We start from the raw sequence: 26,099 nt of genomic DNA on the forward strand, positions 1-26,099 counted from the left end.
TTTCCTTAGAAAATGTAAGATTAATGCTGATAAATCACTTTTAATGTTTGTTTCTGTGTAGCTCTCAATTATTTCCATATTCCATCAGATGTTTTCCAATGTCACAACCTGTTAACCACTCAGTCATTCGCAATGGCAACAAACTCCTGCTAAACCGATTAATTTACTTCATGTCAATTACATGTTCAATTGACAACTGTTGAATGCGTGGCTGAATTAATCAGAATATAGCTGCTGTGTGCCTCTGATCTCCTGCCCGAAGACCTACTGTCTAATAGGCCCTGGTCATCTCATTAGCATATACATTTTTGACCAACTGTCAAAAAGCATATTAAGAATGCAAACAATCCACAAAGCTTCTGAATGACCATGACCATCTGTATCATTTACCTCATCACACATACACATACTCATTACTACTTAGCTAAGTGTATGTTGAGGATGTGATACACTCTGAGATTAAATAATAAATCAAATCATCTTCGCGCTGGCTTGGTTAATTTGTAATGACACGCTTCTGTGAAAGTTTTATTGTCACATACACCGGATAAGTGCAGTGAAATCTGTTTTTTTACAGGGTCAGCCATAGTAGTACTACACCCCTGGAGGAAATTAGGGTTAAGTGCCTTGCTCAAGAGCACATCTGTAGCAGCAAATAATTAATAGTTTAATCAAATTATTTTTGACAATGAATATAGACTAGACATAACTACACTTATAGTCATACCATCAAAGAGTGGGCCACCAACCAAATAATTGAACAATGGAGACAATATAGATTTTCTTTTTTTACAATGGAGCAAATGCATCCTATGCCATTTTCACATGCAAATCCATTGATTTCTATGATATATCTGTAGAGGTCAATGAATGTCATTCCATGAGAGGGCAACATTACTTTTCTAAACATAATCGTAAGCTATACAGCGATGCAAGTCTCATAACAACGGAAACATAACCAATGGAATAATAGATCCCACATTTTTGTGTATGGTAAAAGAAAACGTTATACTAAGGATAGGCTATATTTCAATAGTTGAAATTACTGGAAATCTTACAGACTTTGGCTTTGGAGGGACAATCTGCAGTTCAAACAATAACAAAGGGATATATTCAACCCGGACCGCGGCGTTATAGCGCGATTGAAATGTAGAGGTAATTTCCAATTGAGTCGACATATGCAGCGTTTACCGTGAATGCAGTCCCCGCTAACGGGGGATTTAAAACACGCTATAGCACCGATCTTCCTCGGTCTGGATTGAATCTAGACCAAAGTGAACACCCCGCTGCTGTTTTGGTAAACAGCTAAGGGATGGGGTGAAGAAATGTAACCACTTTCAAAATCATAGACAGAGCTATGTATGCAAGGACTGACCATCCATGAAATCAACATTATATTATTATCTATGTTCTGAGGCTATACAGTGCTAGTTTACAATTGCAATGTTTACAAACATTGGAGTAAAACAAGCTTATATTTTGGGTTCTGATGGGGTACAACAGTTGAACTAAGCTCATGAGGCATTTATAAGTTATATTCTTCAAGAATCAAGGGGTATATAGCATTCTTTTAAAAGTCCAAAAATGGAAGTTGCAATCGCAGATTGTTCCCATTAAAATGAAATAATTATCGGATGAAATGCAATTTAAAGAGTATGGTGGCAGTAACAGATTATGTATTAGAGTCCAGCCATGGAGGTTCACGCTTCAGTGCCCCTGAACAGTATCATTAGGTACAGCCATTGCCCAACAATAGAGTTGAATATCTCCTCCTTGGCTGAGCCTTTGGCAGGATCTGGCACACAGGCTTCAATAATCAGATGCAGCTTGTACCACGATGGCAACATTTAAACATTTCTAACGATTACTTTTCCATCCCTAATTCTTGGTATTCAAACGAATGCAGGTTTGTTGTGGTCATATGACTATTCCAGGGGTAACTGTTCAGTTGTTTTAACGTAACATGGGACTTTTTGTTATTGGTGAATTATTATTGACCTGATTTATGTAATTTCTTGGGTGTGCGTCAGAGGTACTGTATAGGCCTACATTACCTCCTTATTCTGGTGCCAAAACATTGACAGGGCATTTGTCTGAAATAATAATCCCAATCCCTAGTGATCCTGATTCAACCATTCTGTTTAGCACTTTGTTCATTTCTGGTAATGAAAGATTGGTTGATCAATTGGATGACATTCATTATTAATGATGGTGATGATCGATTGATTCGATTTTTACTTCATAAAAGAAAAAGCTCAATGACATCACTCTCACCTATTCTCTCACATTCTGGGGCCAAAAAACAAGGCCCTTTTATTTGTTCATGTTTTGGTCTACCATTGACGTAATCCCGTTTTATCTCAGGGCACAGGAGCTCCGGACAAAAGGATGGCACACTGATCAGGGTGGTGCAGGACCAGACTGACTCGCCATCACTCTCATTTAGAACCTGACACATCAAAAGAAAATAAATGCTGTACATTTTTAGGTCCCCTTTGCACCCCCTGTTGTCTGGGGATACAACATAGACGAGAAGGTGCAATTAAGATAGAATTAGTTTAAATGGCTAAGGTTAATGGATGTTTTGGGTACAGGATGTACATTCACATTTAATTCCAAAAATATGTGTTATGATTGGTTACCATAACAATCAATTTACCTCCTTATTAGATGATAGACAAATACTGGCTCAGTTAAATGGAAATTGACCTTCACCTGTAAAGTAATCTGCTTTGCTGTCTCCACTCAAACCAAACAGAATGGTTGTTGGATGAGAACCATTGCTTGTTGACTTGGTCAAGGGATCCATCAGACGATCAAATATGAGCAAATGTACAAAAGAACAAAACTTGACACAACTCAAAAGCAATTTCATTAAAATAGCTAGCAACTTTTATTTCAGTACAACAACTATTATTAAACAAAGTATAGGTCATCGTTTAGAAAAACTGAAGAGCACAAAAAAACATGTAGAATTTCCAAAATGCCTACATTTTGGGGCTAGAGAACATTATGTTAACTAGACTCAATCACAAAAGGTTTTACATTTACAAAAATAGATTCAAAATGTATCTTACCAAAGTCGTAAAATGTCACTGTTTGTCTACACAATAACAATAGAAGCAAATAATTACACTTTTAATCCTATGATCGGCATTCATTATAAATTACACAATATTATGTCAGGGTCTCATCTGGAAGATTTGATACAAATCAAATCAAATTTTATTTGTCACATACTTCGTTAAAAACAGGTGTAGACTAACAGTGAAATGCTTACTTACAGGCCCTTCCCAACAATACAGAGAGAGAGAAAATAGAGAAAGCTAAGCTAAAATCAATTGCAGTACAGTACACTGAAATGCAATACAAGCTGTCAATTGCTTTGTTTGGAACCATTTTTGATTAAATGTATGTCTTAACTTAATAATCATAAAATATAAACAAACGTCAATAAATAGATTTAAAAAAATATATAAATAAAAGTAATACAAATGTATTTACTGACTCCTGGGTTGGAGCAAATGCCTGCGTCATTAAAAACAAGCACAGATTGTAATTCACCTCAAACAACATGACTAGTTTTTGCAGTTTTCCATCCAGTCTATGTAGGAACTTGGAGGCCATCACATTGGTAGGGAAAGGACGAATGCATGTACTCGTGTTCAACTGGAGAGCTGTACCTGATAGTACTGAAGCACTGATAGTTCTCTGGCTGCACACAGTCAAACTGCAGGTCCAGCCACTGTCTGTGGGGGGCTTTGCGCTTCTGGGCGTCCGTCAGGATCCGGTTGAGGGCCATGATGTAGCTCAGAGCCATCTGCAGAGTCTCGTACTTGGACAGTTGCTTATCCTGGCCCCACTGGGGGACCACTTTACGTAGGCGGTCGAAGGCTGTGTTCAGCCCCTGCATCCTCTTCCTCTCACGGGCGTTGGCTGCCATCCTCCGCCGTGTGGAACCATCATGCTTCTCTGGAGATCCAGACTTGGAATCCATACTCTCAGACTCGGATCCAGAGTCAGATCCAGTGCAACTGGGCTGGCGGGACACCATGGTTTTGGTCACAATTCCACGATTCAGTTCACACGTTTTTCTCCTGGTTCTGTCTACTGTATGTTTCCGAAATCTCCCAAACTGTGGTGATGAAGAGTCAACCAAGTCAAATAGTGTGTTAACCTTCCAGTTGAACAAACTCAACCGCAAGACTGTTTTAAGACGTTGTCAAATTTAGCAAAGTTCCTCTTTGTAGCTGTCCAAAACGGTCTGGTGTCGTGGTAGCTGTCCAAAGTCCTTGTCTAATAAAGCTGTAAATTGATAAAGCTGTATGTCAAGTGAACAATTTGAAGTTAATCCAGATTGTTGGTCCTCTGCTAAGCCTAAACAGCAAAACAGCTTCTGTGTCTCTGGTCTTGGAGAGACTGAGGAACAAGCTTTTATAAGACTGAGGAGATGAACAGGTGGCAGCAGGTGGAGTCCCATCCCATCCCTCATCCCCCCATCTATCCCCAATATTGCTTTCACCCCCTCCCCAATATTGCTCCCCCTATCCAATATTGTTTGCTGGGATAGACACCAATGCAGACACACACACACACACACACACACACACACACACACACACACACTCACAAAAAAGCAAACAAAACCTTAATGAAATTCCAATTAAGTCGGCCTGTTCTATCTGGTCATGGTTTACTAACAGCCATGCGTTGCAAAAACAGAATCTACCATCTGGCAATGAAACCTATAGAGCTGATTATGTTGGTTGAAATTCTGACTACTGTAAAGATAGTGACATATAAAAGGAAAATCTCTAAGTAAAAATGTGAAGTCTTATGTTCACTTGAATTCAATAGGAAATCAATGTGTTACAGTAGTACTTTCCATTATCTTTTTTTGTCTGTTGTTGTTTTTTACATTAGGCATTTATTTGCTGTATATGGCATATATTGTATTCAATGATTATAATAGCAGGTTATTTTGTCCCTTATGTCAAATTAGTAATTGAATTGCACAAGAGCTGTAGGAACAACAGATGTCAAATGTAAAATAGGGGAACTCTTAATTTGATGTCAGTATTAATGAGATGTGTTGTAGTGTAGATTATTAAGGCTTTTATATGGCTTCTTTCAAATATTAATTTGACAGATTCCCTTTAGAAAGTTAATTATCATTGATAAACATGATTTTATTATCTTGATTTCTACTTTTTTTGTGTTTATTGATTATGTATTTGTGATTTGCATTGCATACCTACATTTAGAAAGATTTTGGGATAATATGTCACTATAAAATGAGAAACGGTCAACTCCATTGTACCAAATAGAGAGTTTTACCAAGTAAACACCACTTATTTATTTATTCACTTATCACAGGGTTCCTTCCTGGTCTTATAATGATAATACTGATAATCTCAGATAATCTGTGTCAGATTAGCCCCAGGGGGAAGTAAGTGTAAGTGTGGCCCCTAACCCCAGGGATTTAAAGTGTTTTAAGAGTGACTCCTAGACAACACCCTGCTGAGCTGCTCTTTTCACCGGCTGGGATTAATAAAATAAAAAAATATTTAGAGAAGGACAAAATAATTTACACACAAAATATTCTGATATGTTATTGGTCTTGTGAAACGTTTAGTTTTGTTTTGAATTTGATATTTTGGGTAGAATTAGGGATGGGACATACATTACATTCATAAATAAGAAGTATATTCATTAATGCTATGGATTATTAGGAAGTACTAAAAGAGATTGCTCCGATATTGGGTGCCTATTGCTGGTCTTCTAGTCTGTTTACCAATGCTGTGTTCTTAATCAAGCACAGTATGTGGTATACATTAGTGTCCTCGTACGTACTGAGGACCATGTGTGAAATAAATAATTGATCGGTCTAGTGGTCCGAGGAAATGAGACTGACAGAATAATTTGTTTAACTGTCTGTCCTTTCCATCTGGTACAAGTGAATCCAACAATCAAGGGATGAATCCGACCAGGTCAACAGCCCCTCCCCTTCCATCCAAAAGCACCCACAACTAAACACGAACATCTACAGTACATACCAACAAACCATGCATAGGCCTATACCGAGCTTTAAATGCACTCAAATGTTAGACAATCGTATTTCTGAACGGCATTAACAGATTTGTATAAGATCTGCATAAAATAATATGACTAACGACTTCAGCAAACCTGGTCAATATTTATTAGCTCTTCCCGTTGTATTTACTTCTTGAAATAGAACATACAACATAATGCCATAGAGAGGGTTTTATGCGTGAAACTCAAATGTTATTACATTTGAAGAAGAAAAACCAGGGTATAGAAGCATTGTGTATGAATCATTCATTATTGCTAGATGCCCAAGATGATGCCTCATGCCTAGGTCATATTGGGTCATGGAAATAAGCTCATGCTGTTTGGTCATTTTGGGGATGGACTGGTTTGCTGTGCAATTAGGCATATAATCCCTTCTACCAGTTTGGTTCATTGATTACAGATTGATGTAGTTGGCCAGCTGCTCTTGTCTTGTCTGTGGCCTATGTCTCAGACAGTCTCCGACCTTTCCGTTTCTTCCAGCCTCGTTTTTCCACTCATTCATATGATTGGCTTGTCTGACAAGGACTGGACGCTAGGCTACCCCCTCTGTCAAAAGCCATATGTCCCAGAAAAAGGAGTGACCCGTCCAGATAGATCTACTTGGAGATTAGGGCCTCTGAAGCTTAAGAATAGGGAAAGTGTAAAAACGTCAGTATTAGGGGCCTACAGTGTGTTCCGCCAAACTTGGTCAATGTGATTAGATTCAATAATATACTAAAGTTTCATTTAGAAATGATTAAGAGCATGTTAGCACCAGGTTTAAATGAGGCTCCTGACTACCTCCGTAGGTGGTCAGGAAGATCTGATCACAATCAGCTCACAAAGCGTCTTTTAATCGTCTTCAACTGTCAAAAAATGTGTGCACAATAAGAATGTGAACAGGATCAGGACAAAGGACGCATATTAGCACCAGGTATAAACAGGGCTTCTGTCTAAAAAGGTTACTTGAAACCACGTGACCATTTACTCGCAAAAACCAACCACTAGCAAGTGTCCATTCACAACCAATTCATCATGGACATATCTGCAGCAGAGGGCCTATTACCTGAGTCTCAATCATCAGGGTTCAATCAAAGACAGAAACAGGGCCCATTATAGCCACGTCCTGATCTTGTTTACATTTTGATTGTGCCCACATTTTCAGAAATGTGTCTACACATGGTTTAGAATGTATATTTGTATCCCTCCACTGTGTCCGCAATACAGACTATTGCGGGTCCCTCCCTGTATGCAAATGATTTCATAGCAGAATCAGAATGCAGAATGCAGACAAATTCAGGATATGACGCATGTAAGAACCAGGTGTAAACAGGGCTTATGAGGGGCGTGACAAACATTTTGAAATTAGTAATGGATTGAATAAAAGTACAGTAATTAAATAATGGAGTAGACCAACATTTGGTTTGATTAATTCATGATCAATAATTATTCATTGTATAATTTGTTTGTCACTTCCACCCACCATACCCTCGTAACACACATTTACATTAAAAAAAGGATTTCAAATAATTGTATAATTTTTCTGTGGATAAATAAAAGCAACATGTATACAATAGGACTACAACAACCATGTACCGAACACCAGCAAAGCATGTTCATTTACCAATCAGCCAACAAGTAGCAGCTGGTCAAATGAGGCTGGGGACTGTAATTAGGTCAAGTAAGGTGAATGTAATTTCATGCCTGTTTGAACTTTTTTGCTAGTCTAATTGGTGTGACTAACAATGCTTAGTTGGCTTAACTGAGCATTGTCTCTTGTCTTGAATTGCGTATTGGTCTCAGAAGACAAAAAGTATTGGGATACAAGTAAATAACAAGGTAATAAGCCTGAAAAAATCTCACCTCATATTTGACAATAAACCAAAGGGAAGAGTAGTTGAGACCTAGCATGGTATCCAATTCAATTGGATTATTGTACTGTAAAACAGAGGTAAATGTTAATTATATCTGTGTTGATTATCATGTGGCAAATGTATACTTCATAACAATGATTCTAGCTGATAATGAATTAGTCAGTAATCCATAATTATAACAATTGTGAATGAGTAGATCAATGTTTGTTTTTTAAAGGTAGGTGGAACAATATATATGTTATTTTGACTCTGATTCTACGGGGGGAAAAATAACAAAAAAAGAAAATATTTCCATAAACTGTTATGCATTCATAATGTGTAAGACACATGTATGTACAAAAATATACATTATATTTTTGGGGGTTGAATAAATATAACTTTATTCTCAGGGGAAAATCTATTTTACATGGTGCACTTTACACTTTAATCTGTTTTCAATAATCATGTTAACTACAAGGTTGTGTACATTTCCATCAAAGCTTCAAAACATAACAAAACAATTTCTCCCACACACATTTCATTATATCAGTGAATGTGCCTACCAAAAAAAATCATCTATCCTATCACTAGACCCACTAACATTGAAACACATGAGTATCGTACAACTATAGTGCTGTATGAACATTATTGCATAAATTGCTGTCAGAATTTAGTGTTTTTTATTATAATAACTTAGATATTCAGTTACCTATCTCCATACAGCAGAAATAGCAGCACAAATTCCTCACCTTAAAAAGGCATTTCTGTAAAGTAAACATCATGATAGTGTTTGAAATGCAAACCTTGGATAAGGCTCCTGGTGTATTGTAAGCTACTGTAAGCACAACTATCCATTTATGAGGCAGTGAGAAGAAACAGAGCCATTTTCGTAACGCTAAAGCATTGCGCAAAGTGCAAAAATGACCATAAACCCCATTCCAATCTGGCAGCGTGACTTCATTTGAAACTGTGTTATAAAGAGGCAACTATTTATGTACTGTTCAGTTGACTAAACTCTTGTCAAATGATCGCCACTTTATAACACACATTGTTGCAGAACAATTTCAAAATGTAATTACACTGCAAGCTCATAATGAGGCTTACAGTGTTTTTTGGCACTTTGCACAATGCTTTTGCACTACGAAAATGCTACCCTTTGTTTACAATAGTTCACTTGCTTTTCCATATGGTATCTCAGTATGGACTTAAAACACAACAGAACCACAGTGCAAAAGTGTGCATTCACAAATCATGTATTCGATGTGAAATATTCTATTTTAATTGAACGTCAAGGGAAATTCAATCATATTGTCGAACCAATTCTAGATATCAAATTGTAAAGACATATTCATAGTAGAGCTTTCTATATACACTGAGTGTACAAATCATTAAGGACAACTTCCTAGTATTGAGTTGCAACAGCCTCAATTCGTCGGGGCATGGACTCTACAAGGTGTCGAAAGCATTCCACAGGGATGCTGGCCAATGTTCACTCCAATGCTTCCCACAGTTGTGTCAAGTTGGCTGGATGTCCTTTGAGTGGTGGATCATTCTTGATACACGCGAGAAACTGTTGAGAGTGAAAAACCCAGCGGCGTTACAGTTCTTGACACAAACCAGTGCGCCTGGCACCTACTACTATACCCCGTTCAAAAGGCACTTAAATATTTTGTCTTGCCCATTCACCCTCTGAATGGCACACATACACAATCCATCTCTCAATTGTCTCAAGGCTTAAAAATACTTATTGAACCTGACTCCTCCCCTCCATCTACACTGATTGAAGTGAATTTAACAAGTGACAACAATAAGGGATCATATCTTTCACCTGGATTCACCTGGTCATATCATAGTAGAACTTGCTATACACACTGAGTGTACAAATTATTAAGAACACCTTCCTAATATTGAGTAGCACCTCCCCCACTCAATGTATGCGTGTGTACAATTTAATTTGTCTGTTTGGCTTTCCTTTTGTGCATTTCTTTGATTTACATTTAGTGCTAGGTTATTCATAAACAACAAATCATATATATGTTATATAAACATTAAAATATACTATCTTTATTTGACACAAATATATACGTTTGAAATAAAAACAAATCCTACAACAACCACATCCAAACGAAGAGTCAATTTGCTAAAGATTAAGAACAGGTTGAAATGTATGATGACGAAGGTATGTCATCATCACCATCATCAACATTCATCAACCTTCTCAATATCAAACGAACTAATCAAAAAGTAGAAAAACCATAAACAAATCAGACCTATTGAAAGATGATAGTTGACTCGGTGGCCCGTGAACTAAGACTTGGCGAGTTTGTCTGTTTTGAGTGAATAAGACGCTTCAAATGATACAATTCAATAGGAATGGCAGAAAAACAAACACAGCATTAGGTTGACAGTTGGAAATCTAACCGTTTTTGTCATTGTAATTTCAATGTATCACTTCAAATGTATCACACAAGCCAGATGACACAAACTGCTCAGATTATAGTCCTGCTCTTCCATTCCACAGGCCACCACAGATTAGATTAACTAGTAGATTAGTCATTAGGAGGTGTCAGAGCAGACTAAACTCTGTCCCAGTTTCCCAGACACAGATTAAGCCTAGTCTTGAACTAAAAGCACTTTCAACTGAGATTCTCTATTGGGCATGCTTTTTAGTCCAGGATTTGGCTGAATCTGTGTCTGGGAAACCGGCCCTACGAGACTCCAGAGAAGAGTTGTTTGTAGGTTCAAAGGGCCAGTGGTGATGGAGTAGGTTGGCAAGATTCCATAAACTTTCCTAAACTTTTGGAATTTCTGAAAAACCTGTGCATTATGGGAAAGTTTAGACTTTTTACAACCCTATGGTGAAGTGTGTCTGCTCCTCACAGCTCCTCACTCTCCAGCTGTGCCTCCACAGGGGAGCTGGAGAACAGGACGGGGCTATTGTCCATCGTGGGGAAGGCAGATTTGATGTCCAGGCCTTGGCCGGTCAGCACTGCATAGCGACTGCCCTGCCGCAGAGCCTTTTTCATAGGCAGAGGGACATGCTTATGCCACTGGGCTGCAGACAACAGAGATACAGTGCCTTCAGAAAGTATTCATACCCCTTGATTTATTTCAAATTACAGCCTGAATTCAAAATGGATTAAATATTTTTTTTCTCTCTCACCAATCTACACACAATACCCCATAATGACAAAGTGAAAACATGTTTTTTGAAAATGTAGCACATTTATTGAAAAGGAAATACATTAGTATCTCATTTGTATGTATTCACACCCCTGAGTAAATACACGTTAGAATCACCTTTGGCAGCGATTACAGCTGTGAGTCTTTTTGGGTAAGTCTAAGAGCTTTGCACACCTGGATTGTACAATACTTGCACATTATTATTTTAAAAATTCTTCAAGCTCTGTCAAGTTGGTTGTTGATCATTGCTCGACAGCCATTTTCAAGTCTTGCCATAGATTTTCAAGCCGATTTAAGTCAAAACTGTAACTAGGCCACTCCGGAACATTCAATGTCGTCTTGGTAAGCAACTCCAGTATATATTTGGCCTTGTGTTTTAGGTTATTGTCCTGCTGAAAGGTGAATTTGCCTCCCAGTGTCTGTTGGAAATCAGACTGAACCAGGTTTTCCTCTAGGATTTTTTCTGTGCATAGCTCTATTCCGTTTCTTTTGATCCTAAAAAAAATCCCTAATCCTTGCCAATGACAAGCATACCCATAACATTATGCAGCCACCACCATTCTTGAAAATATGAAGAGTGGTACTCAGTGATGTGTTGTGTTGGATTTGCCCCAAACATAACGCTTTGTATTCAGGATATAAAGTTAATTTCTTTGCCATATTTTTTTGCAGTTTTACTTTAGCGCTTTTATTGCAAACAGGATGAATATTTTTATTCTGTATGGGCTTCCTTCCTTTCACTCTGTCATTTAGGTTAGTATTGTGGAGTAACTAAAATGTTGTTGAGCCATCCTCAGTTTTCTCCCATCACAGCCATTAAACTCTAACTGTTTTAAAGTCACCATTGGCCTCATGGTGAAATCCCTGAGCGCTTTCCTTCCTCCCCGGTAACTGAGTTAGGAAGGACGCCTGTATCTTTGTAGTGACTGGGTGTATTGATATACCATCCAAAGTGTAATTAATAACTTCACCATGCTCAAAGGGATATTCAATGTCTGCTTTTTTTTTTTTTAACCAATCTACAAATAGGTGCCCTTCTTTACGAGGCATTGGAAAACCTCCCTGGTCTTTGTGGTTGAATCTGTGTTTGAAATTCACTGCTTGACTGAGGGACCTTACTGAAAATTGTATGTGTGGGGTACAGAGATGAGGTAGTCATTAAAAAAATAATGTTAATTAAACACTATTATTGCACACACAGTCAATGCAACTTATTATGTGACTTGTTAAGCAAATCTTTACTCCTGAACTTATTTAAGCTTGCCATAACAAAGGGGTTGAATACTTATTGACTCAAGGCATTTCAGCCTTTCATTTTGTATTAATTTGTAACATAATTCCATTGTATTTTTACCCCCTTTTTCTCCACAATTTTGTGGTATCCAATTGGTAGTTACAGTCTTGTCCCATCGTTACAGAGGCGAAGGTCGAGAGTCGTGCGTCCTCCGAAACACAACCCAACCTAGCCGCACTGCTTCTTGTCCCGCTCAACCCGGAAGCCAGCCGCACCAATGTGCCGTACACCTGGCGACTGAGTCAGCATGCACTGCGCCCGGCCCGCCACAGGAGTCGCTAGTGCGCGATGGGACAAGGAAACCCTCCCCTACCCTGGACGGCGCTGGGCCAATTGTCCGCCGCCCCATGGGTCTTCCGGTCGCGGCCGGCTGCGACAGAGCCTGGAATCGAACCAGGATCTCTAGTGGCACAGCTAGCACTGCGATGCAGTGCCTTAGACCACTGCGCCACTCGGGAGGCCCACCTAATTCCATTTTGACATTATGGGGTATTGTTTGACACAAAATCCCAATGTAATCAATTTTAAATTAAGACTGTAACACAACAAAATGTGGGAAAAGTCAAGGGGTGTGAATACTTTCTGAAGGCACTGTAGCTCTGGGTATTGTAGTGCATGTATTTGATATCTTATATACTTTAAGCACAATCATTAGCAACTATTAACTAATTAAAAACGATCACAATAAACACTATGGCGGGTAAAAGAAAGCTGTTGAAAGTTGTATTGAATTGAACTTACCATAGATGTCTAGCCTGGCTGTGCATGAAACAATTCCAGCCTCATTCTTTGCTGATACGGTGTACCAGCCAGCATCCTCTTTCCTGGTAGGCTGAATCAGGAGGCAGACATATCCAGTGGCATCCTGGTGTATGCTAGAATCAAAAAACATCTATTCAATTAAATGATCATTCTAAATGTATATATTCACTGTGTTCTAATAGTTTTTTTGTGATTAACAGGCATTAATATTCTAATCTCAAAAAGTCTAAGCTAATTTGGAATGTACAGACATCTCTAAGCATGGTTTTGTGTGTTACCTCTTGTCTTCATGAGTTTGAATATAAGTGCACCTACAGGATGGGCAGTCACCTTTCTGGTTGGAAGGGGATAGGTTAGTTAGGGAATACTAACCTGACTCTGGCCTTGGTGTGAGGAATGGTGTCGTTGTCTTTCTTCCAGTAGATAACAGGTGGAGGCATGCCCAGAACTCTGCACTCCAGTCGGACGGGGGTGCCCTCTGCGATGCCTGTGTTCTGGAGCTTCTCCACAAACTGGGGGGCCTGCTTCATCTCTTTTTCTGAATGGGCAAAGAATAGTTATTCTCTGTCATGTACAATTACTAATTACTAATACTTATTAATTGTCATGGCATTCTTCACTATACCAACAAATTAATGGTTTTGTCTTTGTACTTATTCAAAAGCTATCACTGATTATATAATTGAGTTACACTTTATAATAACTTTCATTAATAAGTAATTATAAATGCTTATAAATCTTTTAAAATAATGAAATAGACATTTGTTATCAAGAGGTACACTATTTTGTTTTCATGAAAATACTTAATTGTTTAGAGAACTCTTACCCACAACTCTTAACTCCAGACTGAAGGAGCTCTGTCCTGCTTTGTTGCTTGCGATGCAGGTGTATGTCCCGGCGTCGTCCTGTTTTAGAGGGTCTATGACAAGTGAATGGATGCCGTTCTCCCTCACCAGCATCCGGTGGTAGAAGTCTGGGTAGATGGGCCTCCCATTGATCAGCCACATCAGCTCTGGGTTTGGTAAGCCACTCACCTGGAAAACAGAGAAACACACAACACTTCTTGTGAGATGTATACAGTACCAGTGGTGGAAAAAGTACCCAATTGTCATACTTCTACCTTAATAGAAAATGACTGAAGTAAAAGTGAAAGTCACCCGGTAATACACTACTTGAGTAAAAGTCTAATAGTATTTAGTTTGACATATACTTAAGTATGAAATGTCAATGTAATTGCTAAAATATACTTAAGTATCAAAAGTAAAAGTAAAAGTATAAATCATTTCAAATTCCTTATATTAAGGAATATAATATATAATATAAATATAAAAATATACATAGTGAAGTAAAGTACAGATACCCCAAAAAACAACTTAAGTAGTACTGTAAAGTATTTTTACTTGAGTACTTTACACCACTGTACAGTACTATCTATCTTCAAAGGCTATCCTAACTGATTTTAACAATTATCTTTTAATAGTCATTCTAAAATGTATTAAATGCCCAGAGATGACATACCTTGCAGTCTAATCTACAGACTCTGCCCTCATGAGCCACCATGTCCCCTGGAGCCTGGAGGAAGTGAGGTCGGAAGAAGCGCTCCTGGGTTGGTTCACCCTCTTCTACTTCCTGTATGCGGGCCCGCACCCTGTAGGCATGTAGGGATGTACTGAACATGTTCCAGTACATGCATATTGGCCCTAGTGTTGCTGAGATATCTTGTCATCTGCAATCGCTAATCGCTATCGCTAAGACAATGATGTATGAGATTAGTGTTGCTATCATAGAGATAAAACCATATATTTTTCTCAGTCTCTGATTGGTTTATCTGTATATTGGTTTATGGTTGCTATGAGGGTTTATATGGCTGTTCAACAGTAGTCTGGGCAATATGTACATCTGGGATCTTACTGTAAGTAGCCTCTATGAAACAGTAAGAGCTGCAATCATGCTGTCTCTCCAAGCTGAAGAGTGTTCTTCTTACCTCTGCAGATCCCAATGCACACTCAGTCAGTCCTGCTCACCTCTGAGAGTGAATCATAGGTGTCATTCGGTTTCGGAGAGGACCCGTTTGGATGATCAAATGACCGGAGCAGCTGATTCGTCCCTTGTGAGCATGAATTAATTAATTAGCTAATTAGATTTGGTGAAGGGGTAAGAAAAGTGTATAAGAGTGAAACAATTACAGGTGGTTAGGTTACCTGGGGGTTAGCTGCCATGACAGTGTAGTTGCCATCATCGTCGTTATTGGTGACCTCTATGTGTAAGGCACAGGTTCCGTCCCCCTCTCTTATCTTTTTATAATGATCATTTTTCCTCAAGATCTGCTTGCCATCCTTGAACCAGTAAACCTGAAATGGGTTGAAGAGAGAGGGAGATTTCTAACAAATGTTGAGTATATGTCCACTCACTGTGTGGTGTACATACAGATGAACTGCCATATCAAAGTCCAGATCCCGGGCGACCACCAGATATGATCCAAAAGAGAGACCCAAACAAGCAGAGGCCTCTGTCCTTCCTGCATGGCGTTAGCTAATAAAACATCAACAGTCTGTGTGGTCCTGTGTGGCTCAGTTGGTAAGAGCATTGATAGTGCAACACTAAGGTTGTGGATTCCATTTCTGATGGGATCACATGCAAAAAATATTTGTACTCACTGTATTGTAAGGCACTTTGGATGAAAACCTCTGCTAAAAAACAGTCTGGGTGATAACATATTTAGATACCATAGATGTGCTGTCTCACCTTAGGTACGGGGATCCCCACCACTTTACAGGAGAACGTCATAGGCACACCCTCCATGGCCCTGAAGTTCTTCAGCTTCTTGTCAAATATGGGTGCGATGCACTTCCCTGTTGGGCTCTCATCGTGTTGTACCTCGTCATCGGACTCCTCGACTGGCGTGCGTTCCAGACGGAACTCTATCTCACTCATCAGCCTCTGCTCAAAGTTCGAAACTTTGTACTCCTAAAATAAAGGAAGACCGCTGGATAAAAGTAATTGCTGTGGTCATACCAATAGTGTAAGTCATTATAGTGCTTGCGTTGCATAAATTAAATTGCAGCAAAACTAAAAAGAGCATCAATGTTGTAATAAATATCTAGGTATCATATCATGTGCACAGTATAGACCTTAAAAATAAACCAAATATTAAAAACCAAGATGCTGATAATAATTATACTATGGCAGGAATAAAATAGTATGACACCTGCTATAATGGTAGAGACTCCTGCATGTAGTGAAGAAAACATATTCACCAATTCAGATATTTTATCAAACACTTTAGCCAGAATGGAATGGGGATACATTTCAGAAACTGTTTGGGTGAGTATTTACTTGAGTAGATTACAGAGGAATCAGACCCAGAGCACAATTTCACCATTAAGCAATCCTGATATTGTGTTAAAGGCAGGGTGGAACTCAATCCAATTCCAATAATCCTAATTGAAAAGTAATGAAGAACATTGGAATTGGAATTTCAGTAGAATGAAATGGAATTGAATCCCAACCATGGTTAAAGATGTACTCCTCAATCTATTTTGATTCAAAAAGTAGCATTTTGATTCAAAAGTGGAAGTTACATTTGCCAGCCCTCAGTTTACAAAGACAAATGATCTGGTCTCACTGTGGGCAGAAAAAGAGATGAGGAGTTTAGCTTTAAACCTTAAAAGTTATCATGCAGTGGCATTCCTCCCTTGATATTGGACTGGTCCTACTACACAAAATACAACAGAAGTTGAGGGTAAAACAGAGAACAGAGAACACATTTGGACTGAAATATCAAGCTAAGCATTCTTGCAAAATATCAAAGAACATATCAATTCAACAATTAAAATTGTACAGTTGTTTTGTTTGTTGATCCGTATATTTCTTTCTCAAAAAGTATACTTTTTTTCATAATTTCAAGATTTTTCAACACTGGGTAATTCATTTTTCTCCTGAGGACCTAAGGTAATGGAACTGAAAAGATAACTTTAGTGGTAATGAAGGTGGTCTCTGAAATGTCGGGAAATTATGACAATATTACAACATCATTACTTTCAGAGGGACAACAGATGAGATCCATGGCATCAGTTGAAATGTAATATTTTAAAGGAATGTTTTTATGCACATTTATACTCAAGAAACGTTGAAGGTTGCTCAAATCTTAGAATGTCATATACCTCAGCCTATTTGGGGCATTACATTACATGAGTGTTGGCAATATGTATACCTTCAGTTTGGAAATTGTTTGGATTATTCATGCAATGGATATTAGTGAACAAATACTTTAAAAGTGCCTGATTAGAATGATTATTCAAACTACAGTGTTTGGATATATGAGTATACATCCATACATACTACTTAAAACCTGTTTTGAACATTCACTAACACTTTACATTAAGTTGCTCTTATACCTGTATAGTAACGCTGTAATTACTACACTCACAATATGCAATATTTTTTATCGCTTTGTAATTGTAATGGGCTTCAGTGGTTGTAGTTATTATGCAAGTGTAATAAGGAACAGTCCCTATTCCTCTTGCGTAATTACAAAAAAAGTTCAACTCCATTAAGCAATTACTGAAGTACTATTGCATTCAGAAAGTATTCAGACCCCTTCCCTTTTTCCACACTTTGTTACGTTACAGCCTTATTCAAAAAATGATTAAATATTTGTTCTCAGTAATCTACACACGATACCTCATAACGACAAAGTGAAAACAGGTTTTTTGAAATTTCAGCAAATATATAAAAAACAGAAATACCTTATTTACATAAGTATTCAGACACTTTGCTATGAGACTCGAAATTGAGCTCAGCTGAATCCTGTTTCCATTGATCATCCTTGAGATGTTTCTACAACTTGATTGGAGTCCACCTGTGGTAAATGTAGTTGATTGGACATGATTTGGAAAGGCACACACCTGTCTATATAAGGTCCCACAGTTGACAGTGCATGTCAGAGCAAAAACCAAGCCATGAGGTCGAAGGAATTGTCCGTAGAGCTCCGAGACAGGGTTGTGTCGAGGTACAGATCTGGGGAAGGGTACCAAAAAATGTCTGCAGCGTTGAAGGTCCCCAAGAACACAATGGCCTCCATCTATCTTAAATGGAAGAAGTTTGGAACCACCAAGACTCTTCCTAGAGCTGGCCACCCGGCCAAACTGAGCAATCAGGGGAGAAGGGCCTTGGTCAAGAACCCAATGGTCACTCTGACAGAGCTCCAGAGTTCCTCTGTGGAGATGGGAGAACCTTCCAGAAGGACAACCATCTCTGCAGCACTCCACCAATCAGGTCTTTATGGTAGAGTGGCCAGACAGAAGCCACTCCTCAGTAAAAGGCACATGGCAGCACGCTTGGAGTTTGCCAAAAGGCATCTAAAGGACTCTCAGACCATGAGAAACAAGATTCTCTAGTCTGATGAAACCAAGATTGAACTCTTTGGCCTGAATGCCAAGTGTCACGTCTGGAGGAAACCTGGCACCATCCCTACGGTGAAGCATGGTGGTGGCAGCATCATGCTGTGGGATAAAGGGAAAGATGAACGGAGCAAAATACAGAGAGATCCTTGATGAAAACCTGCTCCAGAGCACTCAGGACCTCAGACTGGGGTGAAGGTTCACCTTCCAACAGGACAACGACCCTAAGCACACAGCCAAGACAACACAGGAGTGGCTTCGGGACAAGTCTCAATGTCCTTGAGTGGCCCAGCCAGAGCTCGGACTTGAACCCGATCGAACATCTCTGGAGAGACCTGAAAATAGCTGTGCAGCAACGCTCCCCATCCAACCTGACAGAGCTTGAGAGGATCTGCAAAGAATGGAAGAAACTCCCCAAATACAGGTGTGCCAAGCTTGTAGCGTCATACCCAAGAAGACTCGAGGCTGTAATCGCTGCCAAAGGTGCTTTAACAAAGTACTGAGTAAAGGGTCTGAATACTTATGTAAATTTGATCTTTCCATTTATTTATTTTTATACATTTGCAAACATTTCTAAAAAAACTGTTTTTGCTTTGACATTATGGGGTATTGGGTGTAGATTGATGACGGGAAAAAAACTAACAAAAAAACAAACAATTTTAGAATAAGGCTGTAACGTAACAAAATGTGGAAAAAGTCAAGGGGTCCGAATACTTTCCGAATGCACCGTATTAACATGTTAATCTAATGTCGTTACTGGCGTAAATACAGTCTTTCAGCACAGGTTTAAGAGCAACTTAATGTAATGTGTTACCAAAAGTTCTGAGCAAAGGAATGCTTGGGAGGGAGAGATATTCGCTGTACCTCGTCATAGTTAAAGACAGTGGCAGGAATGTTTGGTCCGAGGGGTCTCCTCACTGTTTTCCCCTCATAAGTAGTCTGCTTCTATGAGAAGATAAGGATGATTGATGAACACAAACACACACACACTAATGAACACAGACACACACATCACTACCACTAATTTGTGAGTAATGTGTGATTGATATGATCTGCATGCTGTTATATGGTACATATACTTGATGAATGAATATGGAAAATTATTGATTGGAAAAGGAATGATGCACTGCTGATCTCTCGGTTTAGATGAATGCATTTTCGAACTGCTTCCATATTGTTTCACATTGTATCCCTTTACTACACTTGCAATGTAAAAGGAGAACAAAATAGAATTGTATTACGTATGCCAGAATAGCAAATTGGAAGAAAGTGAGAATGCGCCATGCAGTCTCCACTTTGTAGTCTTTTGAAATGTTTGAAGGAATGTGTTGGGTTGAAAATAATTTGTAGAAGAATAATACTTTATTTATTTGCGATCACTCTGTTCCTTGATGGTTCCACTCCAAGCCATATTACTACATCAACCAAGTACTCGTTCATTTAGTTGCATATTCAGTCATTAAGCCCAATCTATAATGGAAGGTCTGTGCCTCAGGGAATAACAGTACAATTGAAGGGATATAGCCGATACCTGTTGTACATGACCACGCATAACATCTTCATTGAACCTAAGCTTTTTCTCCATATCCTGGAGGAGGGTTTGTTGGCTGCTACGAATGTCAACATCTGACATAGGACGTGTGCTTGTAGGCAACTTCTTCTGCATGCCTTGAGGTGGCCTGTGGATCAAAACAAATGAGCAAAAATGTATTTTACAATATATAAAACTGTAACATGATGAATTGAAGTGTGAGGTAAGAGGTCCAAAGTTCCCAGAGTTCTCTAAAATCCTGGTTGGAGGATTCCGAGTTGAAGGATTCCGCCCCTGCTTATTCCCTCCCGATTCCAGGAATCCTCCAACAGGGATTTCTAGAAAAACCTGGGAACTTTGGGAATGTTTCCGGAATTCAGCAACCATAGGGTCTTACCCATGAGCACTCCTGGGCAGGCCCATAGAGTTGGTGGCTTGTGTGGTGTGTAGAGAGGGCAGGACAGAGCTGAGGAAGGCCACATGGTTCTGGATGGGGCTGGGGGTGGAGGTGCTGGAGGTCGGGGACGCTGCCTGCGGGGGCGACTGCTGTGGCAGGGTGAACACAGAGTTTAGGTAGGCAGCAGGCAACAGGGTGGGAGAGGTGGGGGAGGACATGAAGGAAGGGGGGCTAGTGGGTGACTTGAGGACTCTGGTGGGGAAGACTCTGGGTTGTGGAGAGAACAGGTTGGGGTTGGAGGAGTTGAGCTCGGCAGCCAGCTCGTGCAGCAACGGAACGGGGGACTCTGTAGGGGAGGGACTCCTGACTGGAGAAAGGGGAGTCTGGGTAGTGATAAACTCTTTTGGCCTGGCGTAGTTGAAGCTCTGTGAAGTGGGGGCCAGGTTGAGGAGGGAGGCATGAGTTGTTCTGAGTAGGGGGGAGGGGGAGGTGTTCTGCACGGTTGTAGGGGCCCTGTTGAAAGCTGCTGGGATGGTGCTGAGAGATGCTGTGGGGGCTGTATTCAGATGAGGTACGAGAGGTGTGTTAAACTGGGGTACGTGAATAGTTTTAGGCAGGGATAAGGGCGCTAAGTTCAGCTGGGAAGAATGGGTGGTGTTTTGCAGGGTCATATAGGGTGGGGATGCAGGAATGGTATACAGGTGGGGTGCAGGGACAGTGCTCAGCAGAGGGGCAGATGGAGGGGAGCTCATAAAAGATGAACCTGTCTTCAGTTGAGGAGGGGACGGCAGGGTACCCATAATGGGTGCAGGAGGGGCTGTGTTCTGTAGCAGTGCAGAGGTAGTGTTTATTGGTGATACCGGGCTTGTGTTTAGCAGGGGTAAAGAAGAAGAAGAAGAAGAAGGAAAATAAGAATGGGTGGCGTATGGGTTCAGTAGTGGTGCAGAGGCAATGTTTAGCTGGGGTGCAGGGGGACTAGTGTTTAGCTGGGGTGCAGGGGTAGTGTTCAGTGTTGTCACAGGGGTGAAGTTGAGTAAGGGTGTTGGGGCTATGGCCAGTATGGGTGCAGGGTGGGTGGACTGCAGGGGCATTGGGGTAGATGAACGGGGCAGGCTTTGCTGGTGCTGGAGCTGGGCCTGGGGCTCGGGTTGCTTCCGGGCTGGCCAGGCAGATGCCTCCGGTTGGCTCTGGGTGGCTCCGGTTGGCTCAGTGTCAGTCTGCTGCTGCTCCATGAGCACCTGGTTGTGTAGAAGCTGCAGCTGGACAGGGTCTCTGAGAAAACAGAGATGGAAGATGTTAAAAACATGAAAACTTTACATACTGAGTATACAAAACTTTTTTATTTCCATGACATAGACTGACCAGATGAATCCACGTGAAAGCTATGATCCCTTATTGATGTCACTTGTTAAATTCACTTCAATCAGTGTAGATGAAGGGGAGGAGACAGGTTAAAGAAGGATTTTTAAGCCTTGAGACCATTGAGACATGGATTGTGTATGTGTACCATTCAGAGGGTGAATGGGCAAGACAAAATATTTAAGTGCCTTTGAACAGGGTATGGTAGTAGGTGCTAGGTGGTTTGTGTCAAGAACTGCAGCGCTGCTGGGTTTTTCACACTCAACCGTTTCCCATGTGTATCAAGAATGATCCACCACCCAAAGGACATCCAGCCAACTTGACACAACTGTGGGAAGCATTGGAGTCAACATGGGCCAGCATCCCTGTGGAACGCTTTCGACACCTTATAGAGTCCATGCTCTGACGAATTGAGGCTGTTCTGAGGGCAAAAGGGGGGATGCAACTCAATATTAGGAAGGTGTTCCTAATGTTTGGTATACTCAGTGTATAATAAAACTAGCCTGGTCCCAGATCGGTTTGTGCTGTCTTGCCAAATCCTATGGTCATTGTCACGCCAAACCACAGAAGTTGGCAAGACAGTATAAACAGATCTGAGACCAGGCTATAATAAAAACCATATATTTGTTCAAAAGTGTTAATGTGTTCGTCAACAAATGACTACAAATACTCTAAACACAGTTCCCTAAAAAGTAATGACCACAATGTGCCTTTCAGGGGCAGGTTGGGGAAATAGTCTGCCCTTTTAAGGTATAGGAGCATCCAGGGAGCATCCAGACTCTAAACACACTCTGCAACTGAAAATGTCAGTAATGTGCTGTATCATGATTGGTATAAGAAAACCTTTCATTGCAACCTTATTCCATGTTTTACATTAGTTTTACATTCAATATCAGTCACTTTGATAACGTAAAGTGAAAAGGAGACAATAACTTATTGTCCCTGAATCAATTATTATTATTAACACTATGCAAAACACTTAATCTTAGCGGCAGACACACTTTTTTCTTCCAACAAAAAAATGACAAACACAATGCCAGTGTGCAAAGATTTCTAGCATGCGCAAAAGCATAAAATTGCACTTACATTAAGAAATGGCCATCCTTAGTTTTTTGTAGTTTTAAACTCCACATAGTTAAGCACAGATATGTATTCAGTAGACAAATGAAAACTGCAGATAGGGAGCTCAAGAGGAGACCCTCCCACCTCCAATGTTTACTGTTCTAAATCCAGCCCACACAACTCAAGCTGCTTGCTTCACTTCAAAACAAGGACTGCAAATGAAAAAATACATCACGAGACTGAGACCAAACACTTTTTAGAATTACTTTTAGAATTAAGCGTTTTCATCATAAAATCAACTGTAGGTGCAAATTTAGGGAAACAATAGTGATAAAACAGTATGAAAAATGTATGCACTCACTAACTGTAAGTCGCTCTGTATAAGAGCATCTGCTAAATGACTAAAATGTAAATGTAAAAATGTAAAACAAATGGTTTGTTGTCTGACTAGATATTAACATTTTTCACCATATCATTTGAGGCTGTCACTTTGAGTCGTGGGATTTTGTCTTAAGTTAGGATTTGTCTTAAGTTAAGTGATACCAAATAAATTGAAAAATACTTAAGAAATATAGCTGCGAGCAGCAATGCACGGGGTTCATCAGATGACAGAAAGGACCAGATCAGTTGGATAACAAAGCAAGCACTCCATCTTGTAGGAACTATCTTCCTTTATGTGCAATCAGTGAAATAATTACCATGTTGATTTAAATCTCAGTTGGTACACTCCACATTAGCCTTCCAAAATACTTCAATACACTCTCACAGCTGTAATACACTGACTGCGCAAGTGGCAAGACTTCCAGTTTCTAGTTTTACCGAATAATAGATCCACCTTTCACTACATTCAGACCATATAATAGGGCAACAATATGGGATTATACTAATCACAATATTTCACATTGTTCGTCTGCATAATTTAAATGTGACATTCATTTGCATGAGACAAAGTCCTCTTGAAAAATAGTTATTGCTCTAGCATCCTATGGTGCCACGGGTGCCAACTGGTCTGGTGCAGCCATCTAAGGTTGCAGTGAATTTATATTCATACAGCTTCTAAGGACATATACATAAAGCTTACATACCAAATTTCATGTCCATCGGTTCAGTTCTAGTAGCCAGTTGTTGTTGCCAATGGTGGAATAATCTAACGCCAAGCTCCCAAGTCTAGAAGCAGTCTAGCTCTGTGGTTCTCAAACCTCTCCTCGGGGACCCTCATTCGTTTCACAATTTTGTTGTAGCCCTGAATTAGCTCACCTGATTCAACTAGTCAAGGGCTTGATGATTAATTAGTTAATCAGTTGAATCAGGTGTGCTAGCTCTCGAATAGACCAAATACATGGAATACCTGGGGATTCCCGAGGAGAGGTTTAAGAAAGGCAGGCAAGTTTACTGTCATTGAAGTTAGTGGTCACTACTGGTGAAGTTAGTGGTCACTACTGGTTTAAGATCCAAGGCGAGAGAAACTGTCCGCCATGTTTTGTGTTTTGGTAAGGGCTTGGAGTGACGTCACTCACCCAAGACGCCTCAACCAATCACCCAACGGATATTAATGACTTTGCCTCCAGGTGTCCTACGAAAGGACATTTTGCATGTGATAAACCAGCATCTCCCTAAAACAGATGTTCTGCCTCAGAAACAAAGTATTTTAGCACATTTTAGCATATTAGCGTATGTGCTAATATGCATCTACTGGTATAGTGTGGCCATGTTTGAATGCATTACATTATTTTCTCACTCTTTAGGGACTATTGTAATGAGTCCAAAGACCACATTTTTAGTGAATATGACTTTTAGTCCATGAGAATATTTTCTTATGATTATTTTAGGCATTAGTGTTACATAGTAAAAAAAGTTAATTGTTAATAGTTTCCTTATCTGTCATTCTCATTGACAGCAAATCTAAGAAGCGTTAGATCTGTTCTATGTGCACTATTTCATTTCTGCATCTTTTACTTTTGGGTTTATACACCAGCTTCAAACAGCTGAAAATACAATATTTTTGGTTATAAAAAATATTTTTCAAATCGGTTTAGATGGTACAATGATTCTCTACACTTGTTTTGTCACATAAACTTAAATTAGGGGAACTATTAGAATTTTAGCAACCAGGAAATGGAGGAGCGATTTCTGCATATTGCACTTTTAACATGGTTCATCATGGTAACGTCTTTGATGACCCTAAAACGTTTAATGTACAATCTGACTTTCTGATTTATCAATAACTCAGCCATCTCTTAACCCTAGCTTTTCTCAAACTAAGTTAAGAGATGTACCATGGGCCTACATACCGAATTTGGTGCTATTTGGACGTATGGTTTCAAACGTTTTCCAACATTTCCAAGATGGTGGATAATCGATCCTGACGGGCCTTATGGGTCCTAGAGGCATATTTGTTCAGCATGAGGAAAGACACCTACACTACCAGTCGAAAGTTTGGACACACCTACTCATTCAAGGGTTTTTCTCTATTTTTACATTGTAGAATAATAGTGAAGACATCAAAACTATGAAATAACACATATGGAATCATGTAAAAACCAAAAAAGTGTTAAACAAATCAAAATATATTTTATATTTGAGATTCTTCAAATAGCCACCCTTAGCCTTGATGACAGCTTTGCACACTCTTGGCATTCTCTCAACCAGCTTCATGAGGTAGTCACTTGGAATGCATTTCAATTAACAGGTGTGCCTTCTTAAAAGTTAATTTGTGGAATTGATTTTCCTTCTTAATGCGTTTGTGACAAGGTAGGGGGGGTATATAGAAGATAGCCCTATTTGATAAAAGACCAAGTCCATATTATGGCAACAACAGCTCATTACTTTAAGGCATGAAGGTCATTCAATACGGAACATTTCAAGAACTTTGAAAGTTTCTTCAAGTGCAGTCACAAAAACCATCAAGCGCTATGATGAAACTGTCTCTCATGAGGACCGCCACAGGAATGGAAGACCCAGAGTTACCTCTGCTGCAGAGGATAAGTTCATTAGATTTACCAGCCTCAGAAATTGCAGCCCAAATAAATGCTTCACAGAGTTCAAGTAACAGACACATCTCAACATCAACTGTTCAGAGGGGACTGTGTGAATCATGCCTTCATGGTCGAATTGAGAGGGGACTGTCTGAATCATGCCTTCATGGTCGAATTGCGGCAAAGAAACCACTACTAAAGGACACCAA

At 39.7% G+C, this 26,099-nt stretch overlaps 2 protein-coding genes across 2 annotated transcripts in view; both read right to left on the reverse strand.

Moving 5' to 3' along the window:
* Nucleotides 1-3,604: 3,604 nt before the first annotated feature.
* On the reverse strand, nucleotides 3,605-4,054 carry atoh7 (atonal bHLH transcription factor 7; the record flags this gene model as incomplete). Its single annotated transcript, XM_084153357.1, has 1 exon — nucleotides 3,605-4,054. The coding sequence occupies one exon, from the start codon at nucleotides 4,052-4,054 to the stop codon at nucleotides 3,605-3,607; it is 450 nt and encodes a 149-aa protein (XP_084009483.1).
* A 6,747-nt stretch (nucleotides 4,055-10,801) lies between these two features.
* mypn (myopalladin) overlaps nucleotides 10,802-26,099 on the reverse strand; it is a gene marked incomplete at both ends in the record, with an annotated part of 45,467 nt that continues 30,169 nt past the window's right edge. Inside the window, 11 exons of the mRNA XM_084153736.1 lie at nucleotides 10,802-10,980; nucleotides 13,144-13,277; nucleotides 13,537-13,702; nucleotides 13,991-14,198; nucleotides 14,683-14,812; nucleotides 15,189-15,271; nucleotides 15,366-15,515; nucleotides 15,910-16,131; nucleotides 19,431-19,511; nucleotides 20,098-20,245; nucleotides 20,495-21,766. Coding sequence (XP_084009862.1) covers nucleotides 10,802-10,980; nucleotides 13,144-13,277; nucleotides 13,537-13,702; nucleotides 13,991-14,198; nucleotides 14,683-14,812; nucleotides 15,189-15,271; nucleotides 15,366-15,515; nucleotides 15,910-16,131; nucleotides 19,431-19,511; nucleotides 20,098-20,245; nucleotides 20,495-21,766 — 2,773 coding nt within the window. The remainder of the gene's footprint in view (nucleotides 10,981-13,143; nucleotides 13,278-13,536; nucleotides 13,703-13,990; nucleotides 14,199-14,682; nucleotides 14,813-15,188; nucleotides 15,272-15,365; nucleotides 15,516-15,909; nucleotides 16,132-19,430; nucleotides 19,512-20,097; nucleotides 20,246-20,494; nucleotides 21,767-26,099) is intronic.

This window comes from Coregonus lavaretus, assembly GCF_964263955.1.
Source record: "Coregonus lavaretus genome assembly, chromosome: 36".
In the NCBI taxonomy this organism is placed as follows: Eukaryota; Metazoa; Chordata; class Actinopteri; order Salmoniformes; family Salmonidae; genus Coregonus; species Coregonus lavaretus.